General features: G+C 47.4%; 1 protein-coding gene across 3 annotated transcripts in view; it reads left to right on the forward strand.

Moving 5' to 3' along the window:
- Positions 1-608: 608 nt before the first annotated feature.
- The window catches only part of LOC120941329 (RNA-binding protein 12B-like), a 35,027-nt gene continuing 17,299 nt past the window's right edge, over positions 609-18,336 (forward strand). For all 3 annotated transcript variants that reach the window (XR_005749539.1, XM_040354659.1, XM_040354658.1), the window contains exons 1-2: positions 609-751; positions 16,814-18,336. The exon at positions 16,814-18,336 is cut by the window's right edge. Coding sequence is in view for 2 of the 3 variants with exons in the window: in XM_040354659.1 (XP_040210593.1) it covers positions 16,837-18,336 (1,500 nt within the window). In the remaining variant the exon portion in view is untranslated. The remainder of the gene's footprint in view (positions 752-16,813) is intronic.

Raw genomic sequence — 18,336 nt, forward strand, 5'->3', positions numbered from 1 at the left:
TAGCAACAAAAATGTTTTTAACTTGTAAACACCTAATCTCGGAAAGAGGCTCGGTCCAAAAGTGATTACTTTACTTCCACTGTGATAATGCACAATTCTACAATCTGCACTACCAAGGTGGTAAACAGATGGTGACATTTTATATACGATTTTTGGGGGTAGACCCCTCCCTCATCTCATCCTGAGGAATCAGCGCCACCACACCATAGAATGCCCGGGAACAGTGGCCCCGCCCTGCCAGCGCAGTGCCCCCGTCTCACACACAGTGACCGGGAACAGTGGCCCCGCCCACCTGCTCTCTTTTTGCCGTAAAACGGGGTTGCAAGCTAGTCGTTTGATTACAGAAACGTATTTCTCTTGGTCTACTGAAGGCTCAGTGAACCCCGCCCTGTCTAGCTAGTAAATTCTGAGCACAGTGGCCCCCGCTTTCCTGATTGGTCAGCAGATCCTGGGCCAGGTGCCTTCACCCACAAGCACAGGCATCGGCTCTCGGTCCCAGTGGCTCCGCCCACCTGCTGGCCAGCAGAGTCTGGACTCCGTGGCCCCTCCCACCTGCCTAGGCTGCAGAGGCGGGAACATTGGCCACGCCCCAGGTGGAGCCTCTGCGCACGAAGTGTGTGTCCGCCGCTCCGGGCGCCATTTTGTCGCGAGGTAGACTGTAAACGGAGCGTGTGTTACCACACCGGGCGCCAACGGCTGCTGCCTATCCTTCCTCGGGAGCTGTGAGAGCTTTCCTCACTTTTCTCTACAGGTACCTTACTTCTCTGTGTGTGTCTGTGATGGCGGGGTTCTGCGCGGTGAGAGTCAGTTATCACAGTAGAGAGTGAGAGAGAGGTGACTGAGGCCTGATAGATGGGGGCTTGGAGGACCACAGCAGGCCTTTCACCTTTGTATGGACTCCCCATGTGTCCTCATTATATCAACCAGCTAGGTGTGTGTGTGTGTGTGTATATATATATATATATATATATAATGTGTGTGTATTCAATATCCAAAATCATATATATATATATATATATATATATATATATATATATTATGTGTGTGTGTATATATCTCTCCATCTCTCTATATCAGTAACAATATATCTCTCTCTCATATCTGGGGGCTATATATGTTGGCGATAGATATATATGTGTGTGTGTGTGTGTATATATATATATATATATATATATATATATATATATATATATATATATATATATATATATATATATATATATATATTTTTCACATTTTAGAGTAATGTGAGGCTCCCGGGCCGTGGATGTTGGCGATGATGATATCTCTAGCAGAGGACAAAGGTCTTGTCTCTATGACTGGTGTTCTGGTTAGTTGACTCAGCAGTTTTCTAGTAACCCCCCCCCCCCCTCAGCTTGGTATTGTAAGCACAGCCCGGGCCTGCAGGCCACAGCTGGTTTGTATGTAATATGACAGGGCTGTTCATTTTTAAAGTGGAGGTTCACCCAAAAACTCAATTTTTAACATTAAACATTAGATTGAGGCTCATTTTGGGAAGCAGAATCGGGTGTTTTTTTAAAAAAAATCAATGCAGTACTTACTGTTTTAGAGATCGATGTTCTCCGCCGCTTCCGGGTATGGGCTGTGGGTCTGGGCGTTCCTATTTGATTGACAGGCTTCTGACAGTCGCGCGTCACAATTTTCTGAAAGTAGCCAAACGTCAGTGCGCGGGCGCCGTATAGAGCTGCACCGACGTTCGGCTACTCGTGACGCGATGTATGCCACCGTCGGAAGCCTGTCAATCAAATAGGAACGCCCAGTCCCGAAGACCATACCCGGTAGCGGCGGAGAAGATCGCTCTCTAAAACGGTAAGTACTTCTTCGATTTAAAAAAAAACACCCAATTCTGCCTGCCAATATGAGCCTCAATCTAATGTTACATTTTTTTTCCGGGTGAACTCCCGCTTTAATTTTTTTTTTTTTTTAAAGGATGGAGGATTGCAGTGTGTACGTTGCCAGTCACATTGTAGTTTTGTCCTGCCGCCACATCCGATTTTTGGCAAAGGAGTGCCGGGTGTTCGTTCTAGAATCTTCTGTTCAGTAAATTGTTAATGGCTTTTGTGTGTGGTGTGTGTTTTTTTTTTTGTTTTGTTTACCCCTTCATGATTGAAGGTAAAACATGTGAAAGTGGTATTAAACCCAAAGGCAATCATTTATATTGCTCCATCACAATTTTGCACTTAAAGAGGAGTTCCACCCAAATTTGGAACTTCCTCTTAACCCACTCCTCTCCCCCTTACATGCCACATTTGGCATGTAATTTTTTTGGGGGGGGAGTGGGGGCTTCAGCACGAGTGGGACTTCCTGTCCCACTTCCTCCTTCCTGTAGGCGACTAAGCTTAATCGCCTTCAGGAAGTGGCTGCTGTAGGCGATCGCCTAGGACACGTCACAGGTCCTAGGCGATCTCCTGGCCAATTACACCGCGCCGCTCGCGCATGCGCAGTGCCGCGCCGCTCGCGCATGCGCAGTGGGTGCCCGGCCGTGAAGCCGAAAGCTGTCACGGCCGGGTGCCCACACTGAAGATGCCGGCCGGGGAGGGGGGGAGAGGAGCGGAGCCCCGGCCGGCGCGTCGCTGGAGCAGGTAAGTGCCTGTTTATTAAAAGCCAGCAGCTACACTTTTTGTTGCTGCTGACTTTTAATAAACATAAAAATGGCTGGAACTCCCCTTTAAAGCAGAGCTCCACCCAAAAGAAGAAGCTCCGCTTGTATTGCTCTCTGGGGTAACCCCAACCTCTCGCACGTATGCCTATTCCCTGATTCCCAACTTTGGGCCAGTTAACCACTTAAAGCAGGGGTCTCCAAACTACGGCCCGCGGGCCACATCCGGCCCGCTAGGACGTTTTGTCCGGCCCGCAGCTTCAGTGATCAGACTCACTGCAGGGACGGCTTGCTTTGCCTTCTGACATGCATTGAGGGATTTCAGCGCAGACCTGCTGCACTTCCCAGCTCCTCCACCAGAGTTAGTTAATTTTAGCTGTAACAGCTTGTCTGTGTAAAAGGGGCGGGAGCCGGGAAGTACAGCGTGTCTGCTCTAATGCTGGCTCTTCAGAAGCAGGCAAGCAGCACAGAACACGCTGATATACGGGAAACTTGCAGACAGACAGTGATGAGGAAAATACTGTGCTGGGGGGGGCACACAAGTATAGAGGGGGGACAAAACTGTGTGTGGTGGGAGATCTGATGGGGATGTGGATGTGGTGATGGCTCTGATGGGGATGTGGTGGGGGCTCTGATGGGGATGTAGTGGTGGCTCTGATGGGGATGTAGTGATGGCTCTGATGGGGATGTAGTGATGGCTCTGATGGGGATGTAGTGATGGCTCTGATGGGGATGTAGTGATGGCTCTGATGGGGATGTAGTGATGGCTCTGATGGGGATGTAGTGATGGCTCTGATGGGGATGTAGTGATGGCTCTGATGGGGATGTAGTGATGGCTCTGATGGGGATGTGGTGGGGGCTCTGATGGGGATGTGGTGGGGGCTCTGATAGGGATGTAGTGATGGCTCTGATGGGGATGTGGTGGGGGCTCTGATGGGGATGTACTGATGGGGATGTGGTGATGGCTCTGATGGGGATGTGGTGGGGGCTCTGATGGGGATGTAGTGATGGCTCTGATGGGGATGTAGTGATGGCTCTGATGGGGATGTAGTGATGGCTCTGATGGGGATGTAGTGATGGCTCTGATGGGGATGTAGTGATGGCTCTGATGGGGATGTAGTGATGGCTCTGATGGGGATGTAGTGATGGCTCTGATGGGGATGTAGTGATGGCTCTGATGGGGATGTGGTGGGGGCTCTGGTGGGGATGTGGATGTGGTGATGGCTCTGATGGGGATGTGGTGATGGCTCTGATGGGGATGTAGTGATGGCTCTGATGGGGATGTAGATGTGGTGATGGCTCTGATGGGGATGTGGTGGGGGCTCTGATGGGGATGTGGTGGGGGCTCTGATGGGGATGTAGTGATGGCTCTGATGGGGATGTAGTGATGGCTCTGATGGGGATGTAGTGATGGCTCTGATGGGGATGTAGTGATGGCTCTGGTGGGGATGTGGATGTGGTGATGGCTCTGATGGGGATGTAGTGGTGGCTCTGATGGGGATGTGGTGATGGCTCTGATGGGGATGTAGTGATGGCTCTGATGGGGATGTAGATGTGGTGATGGGGATGTGGTGGGGGCTCTGATGGGGATGTGGTGGGGGCTCTGATGGGGATGTAGTGATGGCTCTGATGGGGATGTAGTGATGGCTCTGATGGGGATGTAGTGATGGCTCTGGTGGGGATGTGGATGTGGTGATGGCTCTGATGGGGATGTGGATGTAGTGATGGCTCTGATGGGGATGTAGTGATGGGGATGTGGTGGGGGCTCTGATGGGGATGTAGTGATGGCTCTGATGGGGATGTAGTAATGGCTCTGGTGGGGATGTGGATGTAGTGATGGCTCTGATGGGGATGTAGTAATGGCTCTGGTGGGGATGTGGTGGGGGCTCTGGTGGGGATGTGGATGTAGTGATGGCTCTGATGTGGATGTAGTGATGGCTCTGATGTGGATGTAGTGATGGCTCTGATGGGGATGTGGTGATGGCTCTGATGGGGATGTAGTAATGGCTCTGGTGGGGATGTAGTGATGGCTCTGGTGGGGATGTAGTGATGGCTCTGATGGGGATGTGGTGATGGCTCTGATGGGGATGTGGTGATGGCTCTGATGGGGATGTGGTGATGGCTCTGATGGGGATGTGGTGATGGCTCTGATGGGGATGTGGTGATGGCTCTGATGGGGATGTGGTGATGGCTCTGATGGGGATGTGGTGATGGCTCTGATGGGGATGTGGTGATGGCTCTGATGGGGATGTAGTAATGGCTCTGGTGGGGATGTGGATGTAGTGATGGCTCTGATGGGGATGTAGTGATGGCTCTGATGGGGATGTGGTGATGGCTCTGATGGGGATGTGGTGATGGCTCTGATGGGGATGTGGTGATGGCTCTGATGGGGATGTGGTGATGGCTCTGATGGGGATGTAGATGTGGTGATGGCTCTGATGGGGATGTGGTGGGGGCTCTGATGGGGATGTAGTGATGGCTCTGATGGGGATGTAGTGATGGCTCTGATGGGGATGTAGTGATGGCTCTGGTGGGGATGTGGATGTGGTGATGGCTCTGATGGGGATGTGGATGTAGTGATGGCTCTGATGGGGATGTAGTGATGGGGATGTGGTGGGGGCTCTGATGGGGATGTAGTGATGGCTCTGATGGGGATGTAGTAATGGCTCTGGTGGGGATGTGGATGTAGTGATGGCTCTGATGGGGATGTAGTAATGGCTCTGGTGGGGGCTCTGGTGGGGATGTGGATGTAGTGATGGCTCTGATGTGGATGTGGTGATGGCTCTGATGTGGATGTAGTGATGGCTCTGATGGGGATGTGGTGATGGCTCTGATGGGGATGTAGTAATGGCTCTGGTGGGGATGTAGTGATGGCTCTGGTGGGGATGTGGATGTAGTGATGGCTCTGATGGGGATGTAGTGATGGCTCTGATGGGGATGTGGTGATGGCTCTGATGGGGATGTGGTGATGGCTCTGATGGGGATGTAGTAATGGCTCTGGTGGGGATGTGGTGATGGCTCTGGTGGGGATGTGGATGTAGTGATGGCTCTGATGGGGATGTAGTGATGTGGATGTAGTAATGGCTCTGGTGGGGATGTGGTGGGGGCTCTGGTGGGGATGTGGATGTAGTGATGGCTCTGATGGGGATGTAGTGATGGCTCTGATGGGGATGTGGTGGGGGCTCTGGTGGGGATGTGGATGTGGTGATGGCTCTGATGGGGATGTGGTGATGGCTCTGATGGGGATGTGGTGATGGCTCTGATGGGGATGTAGTGATGGCTCTGATGGGGATGTAGATGTGGTGATGGCTCTGATGGGGATGTGGTGGGGGCTCTGATGGGGATGTGGTGGGGGCTCTGATGGGGATGTAGTGATGGCTCTGATGGGGATGTAGTGATGGCTCTGGTGGGGATGTGGATGTGGTGATGGCTCTGATGGGGATGTAGTGGTGGCTCTGATGTGGATGTAGTGATGGCTCTGATGGGGATGTGGTGATGGCTCTGATGGGGATGTAGTGATGGCTCTGATGGGGATGTAGATGTGGTGATGGGGATGTGGTGGGGGCTCTGATGGGGATGTAGTGATGGCTCTGATGGGGATGTAGTGATGGCTCTGATGGGGATGTAGTGATGGCTCTGATGGGGATGTAGTGATGGCTCTGGTGGGGATGTGGATGTGGTGATGGCTCTGATGGGGATGTGGATGTAGTGATGGCTCTGATGGGGATGTGGTGGGGGCTCTGATGGGGATGTAGTGATGGCTCTGATGGGGATGTAGTAATGGCTCTGGTGGGGATGTGGATGTAGTGATGGCTCTGATGGGGATGTAGTAATGGCTCTGGTGGGGATGTGGTGGGGGCTCTGGTGGGGATGTGGATGTAGTGATGGCTCTGATGTGGATGTAGTGATGGCTCTGATGTGGATGTAGTGATGGCTCTGATGGGGATGTGGTGATGGCTCTGATGGGGATGTAGTAATGGCTCTGGTGGGGATGTAGTGATGGCTCTGGTGGGGATGTAGTGATGGCTCTGATGGGGATGTGGTGATGGCTCTGATGGGGATGTGGTGATGGCTCTGATGGGGATGTGGTGATGGCTCTGATGGGGATGTGGTGATGGCTCTGATGGGGATGTAGTAATGGCTCTGGTGGGGATGTGGATGTAGTGATGGCTCTGATGGGGATGTAGTGATGGCTCTGATGGGGATGTGGTGATGGCTCTGATGGGGATGTGGTGATGGCTCTGATGGGGATGTGGTGATGGCTCTGATGGGGATGTAGTGATGGCTCTGATGGGGATGTAGATGTGGTGATGGCTCTGATGGGGATGTGGTGGGGGCTCTGATGGGGATGTAGTGATGGCTCTGATGGGGATGTAGTGATGGCTCTGATGGGGATGTAGTGATGGCTCTGGTGGGGATGTGGATGTGGTGATGGCTCTGATGGGGATGTGGATGTAGTGATGGCTCTGATGGGGATGTAGTGATGGGGATGTGGTGGGGGCTCTGATGGGGGCTCTGATGGGGATGTAGTGATGGCTCTGATGGGGATGTAGTAATGGCTCTGGTGGGGATGTGGATGTAGTGATGGCTCTGATGGGGATGTAGTAATGGCTCTGGTGGGGATGTGGTGGGGGCTCTGGTGGGGATGTGGATGTAGTGATGGCTCTGATGTGGATGTAGTGATGGCTCTGATGTGGATGTAGTGATGGCTCTGATGGGGATGTGGTGATGGCTCTGATGGGGATGTAGTAATGGCTCTGGTGGGGATGTAGTGATGGCTCTGGTGGGGATGTAGTGATGGCTCTGGTGGGGATGTGGATGTAGTGATGGCTCTGATGGGGATGTGGTGATGGCTCTGATGGGGATGTGGTGATGGCTCTGATGGGGATGTGGTGATGGCTCTGATGGGGATGTAGTAATGGCTCTGGTGGGGATGTGGTGATGGCTCTGGTGGGGATGTGGATGTAGTGATGGCTCTGATGGGGATGTAGTGATGTGGATGTAGTAATGGCTCTGGTGGGGATGTGGTGGGGGCTCTGGTGGGGATGTGGATGTAGTGATGGCTCTGATGGGGATGTAGTGATGTGGATGTAGTAATGGCTCTGGTGGGGATGTGGTGGGGGCTCTGGTGGGGATGTGGATGTAGTGATGGCTCTGATGGGGATGTGGTGATGGCTCTGGTGGGGATGTAGATGTGGAGGGGGCTCTGATGGGGAACACTGATGTAAGGCCTCGTGCACACTTAATATTTGGCCCTAGTGCACGAGGCTCTGGCATTTAGGTGCGGGCAGAGGATACAGGTGCACCATCCAGCCCTGCTAATGGCAGCTTTTTTTTAAATTCTGCTCTATTCCATAGCTGAGGAGTAATTTATAAATGGCTTCTTTTTTTTTCGGCCCGCGAATATCTGTAAAATATACAATGTGGCCCTCGAAGTCAAAAGTTTGGAGACCCCTGACTTAAAGGGTCACTAAAGGAAACAACTTTTTTAGCGAAATAGCTTCCTTTACCTTACTGCAGTCCTGGTTTCATGTCCTCATTGTTCGTTTTTTGCTCTGATGTTGCTGTAATTCCCCTCTGTTCTGGACAGTTCCTGGTTGTCTGTTTCCTGATCACCACAGTACTGGGAAATTTCTCACTGTGGTGACTAATCAAGGAGGTGTGATTACTGTGTGTCTAAAACTCCTCAGCACCAATCAAGTTTTGTTTTGCAAAACCTTCACTGCCCTCTATTGGCTCTCTGGCTCTGTACATCAGAGAACCAGGAAACAACAGCAAAAACAAAACGAAACTAGTACATTATATGATTGGTTTTTATCTATTTTTAATCATTTTTAAAAGGAATCGGTTAACTATTATGTCTCTATACCATGTAAACAGTAATTTCAGCAAAAACATTTTTTTCCTTTAGTGACCCTTTAAGACCCGGACCAAAATGCAGGTGAAGGACCAGGCCCCTTTTTGCGATTCGGCACTGCATCGCTTTTTTCCCACAAATAGATCTTTCTTTTGGTGGTATTTGATCGGTTGTTTTTTTGCGCTATAACCAAAAATAGAGCAACAAATATTCAATATTTTTTACTTTTTGCTCTAATAAATATCCCCCAAAAATATATAAAAAAAAAAAAGTTTCTCTTCCGTTCATGGACAGACACAGCAGCCTTTGACCTTAGTGTTATATCCGCTTCCTTCCAGGAAGATTTAGGCAGAAAAAAAGCACTTTAAAATGGAGGTTCACCCAGAAATGTTAATTTTTAACATTAGATTCATGCTCATTTTGTCAAGGGGAATCGGGTAGTTTTTTTAAAACCAAAGCCGTTCTTACCGTTTTTAGAGATGCATCTTCTCCGCCGCTTCCGGGTATGGGCTGCGGGACTGGGCGTTCCTATTTGATTGACAGGCTTCCGACGGTCGCATCTATCTCGTCACGATTTTCCAAAAGTAGCCGAACGTCGGTGCGCAGGCGCCGTATAGAGCCGCACCGACGTTCGGCTTCTTTCGGCTACTCGTGACGCGATGTATGCGACAGTCGGAAGACTGTCAATCAAATGGGAACGCCCAGACCCGAAGACCATACCTGGAAGCGGCGGAGAAGATCGCTCTCTAAAACAGTAAGTACTGGTTCGATTTTTTTTAAAAAAAATACCCGATTCCCCTTGACAAAATGAGCATGAATCTAATGTTAAATTTTTTTTTTTAGGGTGAACTCCCGCTTTAAGTGTTAACACTTTCCTCAGTGCAGCTCCTCCCAGGGGGCATGGCTCCCCGATTATAACCCACACCCTGCTCTAGCAGCCTCAGTTTTTTTCTCTGCCTAACCTCAGGAGAGGACAGGCACTCTGGAGTCCTGTACTCTGGAGATTTTTTTCGCTTTTTATTGTTTTGTTCCTGCATTTTTGGATCATGAGATTCTTCTATCAACTGCCGACTGGGTGACAGGTTGTGTCTTGACTCTTGTTGTCCCCCCCATGTTCGGCCATCGAGCGTATGCCGGCCCTCAGCTCCAGGGGCGGCCGGGGAACATCTTTTTCTAGGGCACACATATGACCGGTCTTTATGGCTTTGTCACAGTGTGTCTGACTGACAGCCATGCCGTTTAGCGGACATTGGTTCTGTCTGGGATACCTCCAGCCGGTGGGCATCCGGCTGTGACAGCTTGCAGCTTCACAGCCAGGTGCGCATATCTCACTGCGCTGTCCTGCATAGCCGGGCAATCTTCTGGGACCTGTGATGTGTCTCAGAATATTGCAGGGAGGAAGGGCCGCCTAGGCGGCCCAGTTGGAAGTGAGAGCTAGTCAGTAATCGTGATGCATCGCGGAATTGAATCATTGGCCAGATAATCGTAATCGAATTGTGAGACCGTGAAGATGCGCACCCCTACTACTTAGTGTAGACTCCCCTAAGATGGACAGGCTGAGAGGTGGGGGAAGATAAACCTGCCTGAACTTGACAGGGAGGACGTCACAAAAAATAATTTCATCGAGAGGTTGATCAAGACTAAATTCTTACATAGTGTACTATACCTTCCAGAGGTTGCATAGAATCTACCTTTCCAGGTTTGCCTTCCGCTGTTAGACGGGTACTGGCACATAATTACATATGTATTGGTGCTGCCCGAGGGTGGTTCGGTTTTGGATGGAAGTGTTTGAGCTAACTAACTTCCATCTTCAGCTTACCCTCCCGGTCTCCCCAACTCTGGCATTGTCGGGTATTTTAGCCGATGAGCAATGGCCCAGATGTATTAATCTACTATGTTATATTATGCCATGAGAGAAATCACACTTAAATGGAAAGCCCATTCCCCTCCCTCCGTGGTCTTGTGGGAAAATACAGCAGCTGCTGACTTTTAATATATGGACACTTGCCTGTCCTGGGCACCCACGATGTCGGCACCCGAAGCCAATCTTTCCTCCCTCGAGTGCTGCCGTCGCCATCTTCGGTAAGGGAATCGGGAAATGAAGCCGCAGCGCCTTTACTTCCTGGCTCCCTACTAGGGGTGCAACGGATCAAAAAACTCACGGTTCGGATCGTTCCTCGGATCGGGAGTCACGGATCGGATCATTTTTCGGATCGGCAAAAAAAAAAAAGACAAGACAAATGCCCATCAATGCAGTGTGACCTGTGCCCTCCACTGTAGTCTCACCGTGCCCCAAATTGCAGCCTCATCAACTGATCATCCCTACACTACTAGTACTGACAATCAACTGGAAATATATATTTTCCAATTGATCCTGGTTCTATCTGCACCATAACGGTTAACTACAGTGTGACAATGGTTTGTAGTACATGCAGCATTCATCCATCAATCTTGAATACTTGAGAAAGGACACCCACCTGGTCCACTTAAAGTTTAACTTCAGCAAAATTTTTATTTTATAGCTTTGAACGGCATGGTAAAAGGTAGGGACCAATTGTTATGGTGGTTTAGGGCAACATTAGTGACATTTCCCCTCACTCTCTTATCTTCAGTCACAAGATAGAGAAAACAAAATTCACAAATAGTGATAAAAGGATGAGAGATTATATCTTTCCCCTCCTCTACTAATGCTAGCCATACACGCATACATTTCTCTTGTTAGCCCGTGGAGTGAAGGAGAGAAAACCAGCAGAGTCCTCCAATCCACACTAAACAACTGCCGGCTATTTCATTTAGGGTAAATTCACAAATACCGGCGCTGTGACAGATCTACATGCCAGGGACACCCGCCCCTCACCCACTTCTGCGGTTCCCGGTGATTCTCCGCTACATTTCCTGGATGGACACACAGGCAGATAACATGGGGACACGGCGTGTGTGTAGAAGGGGCGGGGCGATGTATGAGGAGCGATAGAAGAGAGTGTGATTGGAGGGAGGAAGGGATCGGCTCACTCGCACTCACACAGCCCCGCCTCCTCCTAACCCCGCACTGTGATGGACAGAACACATCCCAGCATTCTGTCTATCACAAGCTGGGGGGTTAGGAGGAGGCGGGGCTGTGTGAGTGCAGCAGAGCGGAGGCAATTACAATGTCGGCTGTTACAGCGTATCCCGCGGATCACGTGTGTGCCGATCCGAGGCTGTTGATCCGTGCGGATCACGGATCAATAACGATCCGTTACACCCCTACTCCCTACTGTGCATGTGCGAGTCGTGCTGCGCTATTCCACTGGTCCCTGGTGTCTTTTGGGACCTGAGTGTCTCCCACAAAACAGGGCGGGATTTGGAGTAGGCACCGGAAGTGGCGTAGGTCACCTCGATCACCGAGGTGATCTGCTTGGAAGTGAGAGCAAATACCTGTATTACATAGGTGTTGGCTCCCTCCTCTCCCCTGAAAGTAGGCTGCACGATTCTGGTCAAAATGAGAATCTCGATTCTTTTGCTTAGACTAAAGATCACGATTCTCAAAAATTGATTGCCAGAACCCCCCCCTCCCCAAATAAATAAACCTGTGATTTATTTGAAAATACAAATATATAAAAAACAGACCAGTGATATGTCTATAATGTTAAAGACCATATAACTCCTTTGAAAAAAGCTGAATCAAACTTTTGCTTTTTTCATAGGTGTTATATGGTCTTTAACAATATAGACATATCACTGGTCTGTTTTTTTATAGATCAGAAGCAGTACCGCCGGCAACCACTGGGTGGTGCATGGATACACAGTTGTACAGAACTGTGAGAAAGATAAATACATCAGAAGCAGTTCCGCCGGGAACCACTGGGTGGCGCATGGATACACACTAGAGTTGTATTGAACTGTGAGAGAAGTCCAGGCTGCTCACGTTTGTCCGGATGTCGGCGGCATTTGCGTTCCACGCTGGTTACGTGGAATGGCGGTAACATATAAGAATCGCGGGTCATCCCGCGGGGAGAATCGAGATCGCGATTCTCTCCGCGATTAATTGTGCAGTTCTACCTGAAAGGTGCCAAATGTGACACAGGAGGGAGGGGGGTCAGGGATTCCATTGTGCCAGTCGTGACATGTGTGCCTCACTACCAGAAAGGAACAGCCAGATACTTTCAACACGTTGGGTGGCAGACGGCATTCCGTACCGATTATTCAGCCAAATGCATGTTACAATTTATGTGTGGTTTTAAGGGGGTGATCTTCTGGGGGGGGGGGGGGGGGTTTAAAACGGTATCGCGCTATGTAGAGCCTTTTTTACATGACCTCCCTGGGCGATGAGTTGTTTGAGATAACTGGACCAAACAGGAGACACCCGGTGTGTTTAAGGCTTTTGAATTGCATGCCTTTGGTGCAGTGGTCATCAACACTGTCCTCAGTGCCCACTAACAGGCCAGGTTTTATGTATGACCTTGGGGAGATGCAGACTAGAATACTGCAATCACTGAGCAGCAAATTATATCACCTGTGATGCATTTCAGTTATCTTGCAAACCTGGCCTGTTGGTGGGCCCTGAGGACCGGCTTGATGACCACTGCGGCTTGATGACCACTGCTTTGGCAAATGTAAACCACCACCCCAAAAAAAGCTGTCGCATGACAAAGTATCGGTATTGACGAGTAGTTGTACTCTGTCTTAAAGTGGTATTGGGCAACCCTCCAATCATTTATTTGATTGGAGTGCTGTTTTGAGTATGGGTACTTTGTCTGTACATGTTGTTTATCACCACTCTTTGGACATGTCCATGTAACCATTTTTTTTTTACCCAAGAAATAACCTTGTGATCCATGCTTATAGACTTGGCCTGTAAATGAACCATTTATGGGAATCTGTATTGAATGCCTTTTTCAAAATCCAGATGCACTAAATCTACAGGCCTTCCCCTGTCTAGATGGCAGCTCACTTTCTCGTAGAATGTTAGAAGATTAGTCTGGTAAGAACAACCTTTCCTATATTATGCCGATTACTGCAAATATATATATATATTTTTTTTCCACCAGTAAATTTTTGGATCTAGTTATCCCTTATCCCCTCCAAAAATGTACCTGCTATTGATGTTGGGCTTACTGGTCTGTAGTTTCCAGGAATATGTCTTATCTGTGTAGGAATTGCCCTAAAAAGTTTGATAAGGTATGGCAGCCATGGATGGCCTAGTAGTGGAGTAATTCTTCGCCTGCTTGTTTTCGGTGTGGTGCTGGGTGGCTGTGGTGCCCCATCTGGTATAATCCTTAGCAGGGTGGATTTGAATTAAGTCAACTCGATTTTACATTTTTAAAGAGCAACTGTCGTTTCCGTCCTGCAGCAGCTCCTCTGACCCACTGTTGACTCACCAACAGTCCCATTCACTTTAATGGTATGGCTGGGAATGTGACAGTGACACAAGGTGAGGGACATGACGACAGATAAGTGGATGCCCACTAACAAGTGCTGCCATGATGGATCTGAAATGACAGGTGCTCTTTAAATGTAAGGACTTATTCTTACTGGTAGTTAGAATATTTAATATTTGCAAACAAAATGAAGGTTTCCTATTTAGAATAAGCTGTCAGGTTAGTAAAACGGTGATATCCGAACCGATTCAATCACACAGCTTGTAGTGTACATAGATTTGCAAAACAATGGGATAAAGGAATATTCCAAAATGTTTTTATCTTGTGGTTACTGTGAAATTGTGTGAATGCATCAATGCAGTGCATGTTATCTCAGCTTGCAGAGCTTGGATTCATTGAATGAGTTTACCAACAATTTAAAGGGGAGTTCCACCCACAATTTCACTTTTTAAATATAAATACCCCTGTAATACACAAGCTTAATGTATTCTAGTAAAGTTAGTCTGTAAACTAAGGGCAGTTCTGTTAGGTTGTTACAGCATTTAGATAGTTTATAATCTAGAAATAGACCGTGCCCATCTCAAGTGTGGGCATTATGAAGCCAGACTGTATGACTTCCTGGATTTCAGCTTTGCATATCTCGCACATGCTCAGTGCTGCACAAGCAATGTAATGGGTTTCAGTCAGGTTTGCAAGGACTACTGGGAAACATGATGCCTATCCCAGAAACCCTTGCAAATAGCCTTGTGACTTAATAGCCTAGGCTAATAAGGAGGAGGAAGTAATGAAGGATTACAAAATAAAGGTATTTACAAGCAACTAATTAAATAAAAATTGTCCATTCTGAACGCTATGAGATTAGGGCATGCAGCACAGACAAACATAAAAAAATGGGTGGAACTCCACTTTAAATATTGCACTGTATACCACCTCTTTCTACATAAGCTGAATTTCATGCTTAAAGGGGTTGTAAAGACAAAAATATTTTCCTCTTAAATTAAAGTCTGACAGTAGCTGATAAAGTAAAAAGTAATGTTTTGCATTATAACTAGTTTGATACCTGTTGAAATCGAGCTGTTTTATTCACCTCCGTCACTCCTGAATCGTTATTCTCACTGACTTCCTGGTTTGCGGTGCGCATTCATTCTTGCTACATCACGGCCTAATGGGAACTGTAGTTCCCATTAGGCTTAGCCTCCATGCCTGTGAGGGATAAGAGAGCATCTTCACGCGGGGCTGTAGTCCTAGGGAGGGGGTGAGCACATTCTGCTTTCCACCATGCAAAACGGCTCAGATGCTGGTGGAAAGCAAGAAGAGGAGAGACAGGAAATGGCATTTTCAAACCTGGATTACTGTACTTTGGAGGTCAAAAGGAAAAAAAGTGATATTAAATGCTCTAGCTTACAGCAGGGGTCTCCAAACTTTTCAAACAAAGGGCCAGTTTATTGTTCTTCAGCCATTAGGAGGGCTGGATTGTGGCCAGCGGGGGCAGAAAAAGCCCCGGCCCAACATTGGTGAGAATAAATATGGCCTCATAGTTTGCGATCAGTAGGATAAAGAGTGGTGCCCCTATTAGTAGGAGTAATTGTATCTCATCATTGGTATCAGTGGAAGAAAAAGTGCCCCCTTGTTGGAGTCAGTGGGAAGAATAGTGCCTAATATCAGTGGAAGGAATAAAGCCCTGAGGGCCGGATAAAGGCTTGCAAAGGGCCGCATTTGGCCCTCGGGCCGCAGTTTGGAGACCCCTGGCTTACAGCAATCAATTGATCTAATACAAAACAAACCTTTAGTGTTCCTTTAAACTAAATGATAAATGTATCTTAAATAGAAAACTCTTTAGATAATTTTTATTAAAATAAACTTGATCAAAATCAAAAAAATCATTGATTTATATCCACCCTGATGGAACACTGCAACTGTATGAGCCGTTTTAAAACCATTGAGCGCTGTTGAATTGTGTACCATGCCAATATTTAATTAAAGGAACAGTTTGTAAAATAGATCGCCTCTATGGGCAGGAAATTTGAGGGGGTGCAGCGAGTCGACAGGACATGTGGATGTTTGATGAGAATATTGAGTGGATGATCCCACTGCTGTCAAATCCAGTGATGCATGGTGTGGGGCCAAATCCCACTGTCTGTCAATGGATGCAGCAGCGGGACACGGTAGTGCACCCACAACTCTTGTGCATAATTTGTACCTATAGGTAAGCCTCATTATAGGCTTACCTATAGGTACTGGAAATATCTCCTAAACGTACATAGTTTAGGAGATATTCACATTACATGCAGCCGGCCACTGGTCTTCAGATACATGTGCCATGAATGACAGCTCCCTGTGCAGGAGTGATGTCATTGCAGCTCTTGCCTGTCGCATCGCTGGAGCCGCAGACCCAGAAGGAAGACCGGTAAAAGATGGCCGCTAGTGAAACTAGTAAGTTTCACGTGTACTAGTATGCAATGCACATTATGCCTTTACCTTGCGGATCCTTAAAAAGAAAAAACACCCAGCGGTTTACAACCGCTTTAAATACCCTTTCTTCCCGATTCTGGTGCTTGGTTTGAACTTGAGCAAATCGCCTTGACCACGTCTAGCTGACGAAATGCATTGCGTTGTATGCGATCTAATGTTTTTTTTGTAGTCTATTTCCACTTTAAACTAGAAGTTAATTTGGGGTATAATGCATTGCTATTTTTTGTATTTCATGCTACCTTATGGTTTTATGCTTATAAACATTTGTAACATTATCCCTTTACTGTCAATCTTGATAAACCTATGTACAGGCATGTGAGCCACAATACTTTTAAAAATATAAAAGATAATAGTCGGAATAAGACTTTAATCAATATAAGTGCTAACGTAGAATAGTAGCTTTATTGCTGTCCTAATTTTCATAGGACTTTTGTTAGTGGTTGCATGATATTAACACTTGCATAAAGTTAACTTTTTTTCTTGAACACTTTTCCTTGTTTGCAGGTGCAGTTGTTTCAGACCTGAAAATGACAATAATCGTACGTCTACAGGGGCTTCCTCCTGTTGCGGATTCTTTTGACGTTCGACAATTTTTCTATGGATTAAATATTCCAAGGGGAGGTGTTTATATCACAGGAGGAAAATATGGTGAGGCCTTTATCATATTTGGGTCAATTGAAGATGCCCAGTATGCAATGACACTATCCGGACGTCCTCTGAAGACTTCATACATTTACCTATCCTACAGCAATGAATTGGAGATGCGTCGAGCATTGGAGGTTTACCGAATTGGCCCAAATGATTCTTTGGGTGGTCTTTCTTCAGGAATGAGTCAGAGAACAACTACTCGCGTCCAGGGTGGAGCGAAACCTTCATTTTTATACATACACGGGATGTCCCAAAAAATTACAAAAGTTGAACTCCGAGAATTTTTTAAGGGGTTTACAGTGGAGGATGTCATCTTCTTGAAATTTGTAAGCGGAGTGAGAAATGGCAACGCCCTAATTAAATTTAAAGGCACTAATGAGGCTAGTGAGGGACTGAAACTTGATGGTGTTTTCCTTGGTGGTTCTCCAGTAGCACTCCGACTTTCAGATGAGGATGAGTGGAACAAAAATGGTGGTGATTCAAATGTTCAGAAACGGGAACGCAGTCCTCCGCCGCGTAGATCTCCTCCACGTAGAGCCATGCGTAGGTCTCCCCGTAGATCTCCTCCTCGAAGAAGAAGGCGAACCCGCTCTAGATCTCCAAGGAGGGAGAGACGTAGGTCACCATACATCCGTGAATTTTATGTTCATTTGATTAATGTAAGTTACAGAGCTGAAAAAGCGGACATTAAAAAATTCTTCTTTGATCTTGACATGGATGACTCTCACATTACATTCCTACTTGATAAAGACGCTAAAAGAACAAGGGAAGCCTTTGCAATGTTCACAACCCAAAAAGATTATAAAAGAGCACTAAATTTAAACCTGGACTCCTTTAAAGGTCATACTATAAACATATTGCCCATTTCTAAAAAAGGCATGTTGGAGTTAATCGACCGCAGAAAGTCAGGATCCAGTGGGGGTCGTTCAAGTAGAAAATCCGAAAGCTCTCAAGAACACAGGAGGTTTGTGTTTTTGCGAAATTTTGCCGCTAATATTACAAAAGCTGATGTAGTTGCGTTCTTTAAAGATTTCCCTTTAAAAGAGGATGATGTTACTTTACTGATTGATGATAAAGGTGTCGGCCTCGGGGAAGCATTGGCCAAATTTGCAGATGAAAAAGAAGCGTCTAAGGCTGAAAAATTAAACCATGAAAAGTATCAAGACACAGAGATTCTGCTAAGCCGCATTTCTCAGGAGCAAATGAAAGCTCTTACCAAAGGTAATAGCTCTGATAAGGAATCTGCAAAACCCGAGGACTCTATGGTTTCTCAAGCCACTGACGTGCCAGAAACTACTGATGAAGCATATGCGCAGGAGGCAGAAAACTCTGACCAGGTACAAAAGGATTTGGATGCCAGTAAGAAAAAAGATGGTGAA

This window comes from Rana temporaria, chromosome 5 (genome assembly GCF_905171775.1).
Source record: "Rana temporaria chromosome 5, aRanTem1.1, whole genome shotgun sequence".
In the NCBI taxonomy this organism is placed as follows: domain Eukaryota; kingdom Metazoa; phylum Chordata; class Amphibia; order Anura; family Ranidae; genus Rana; species Rana temporaria.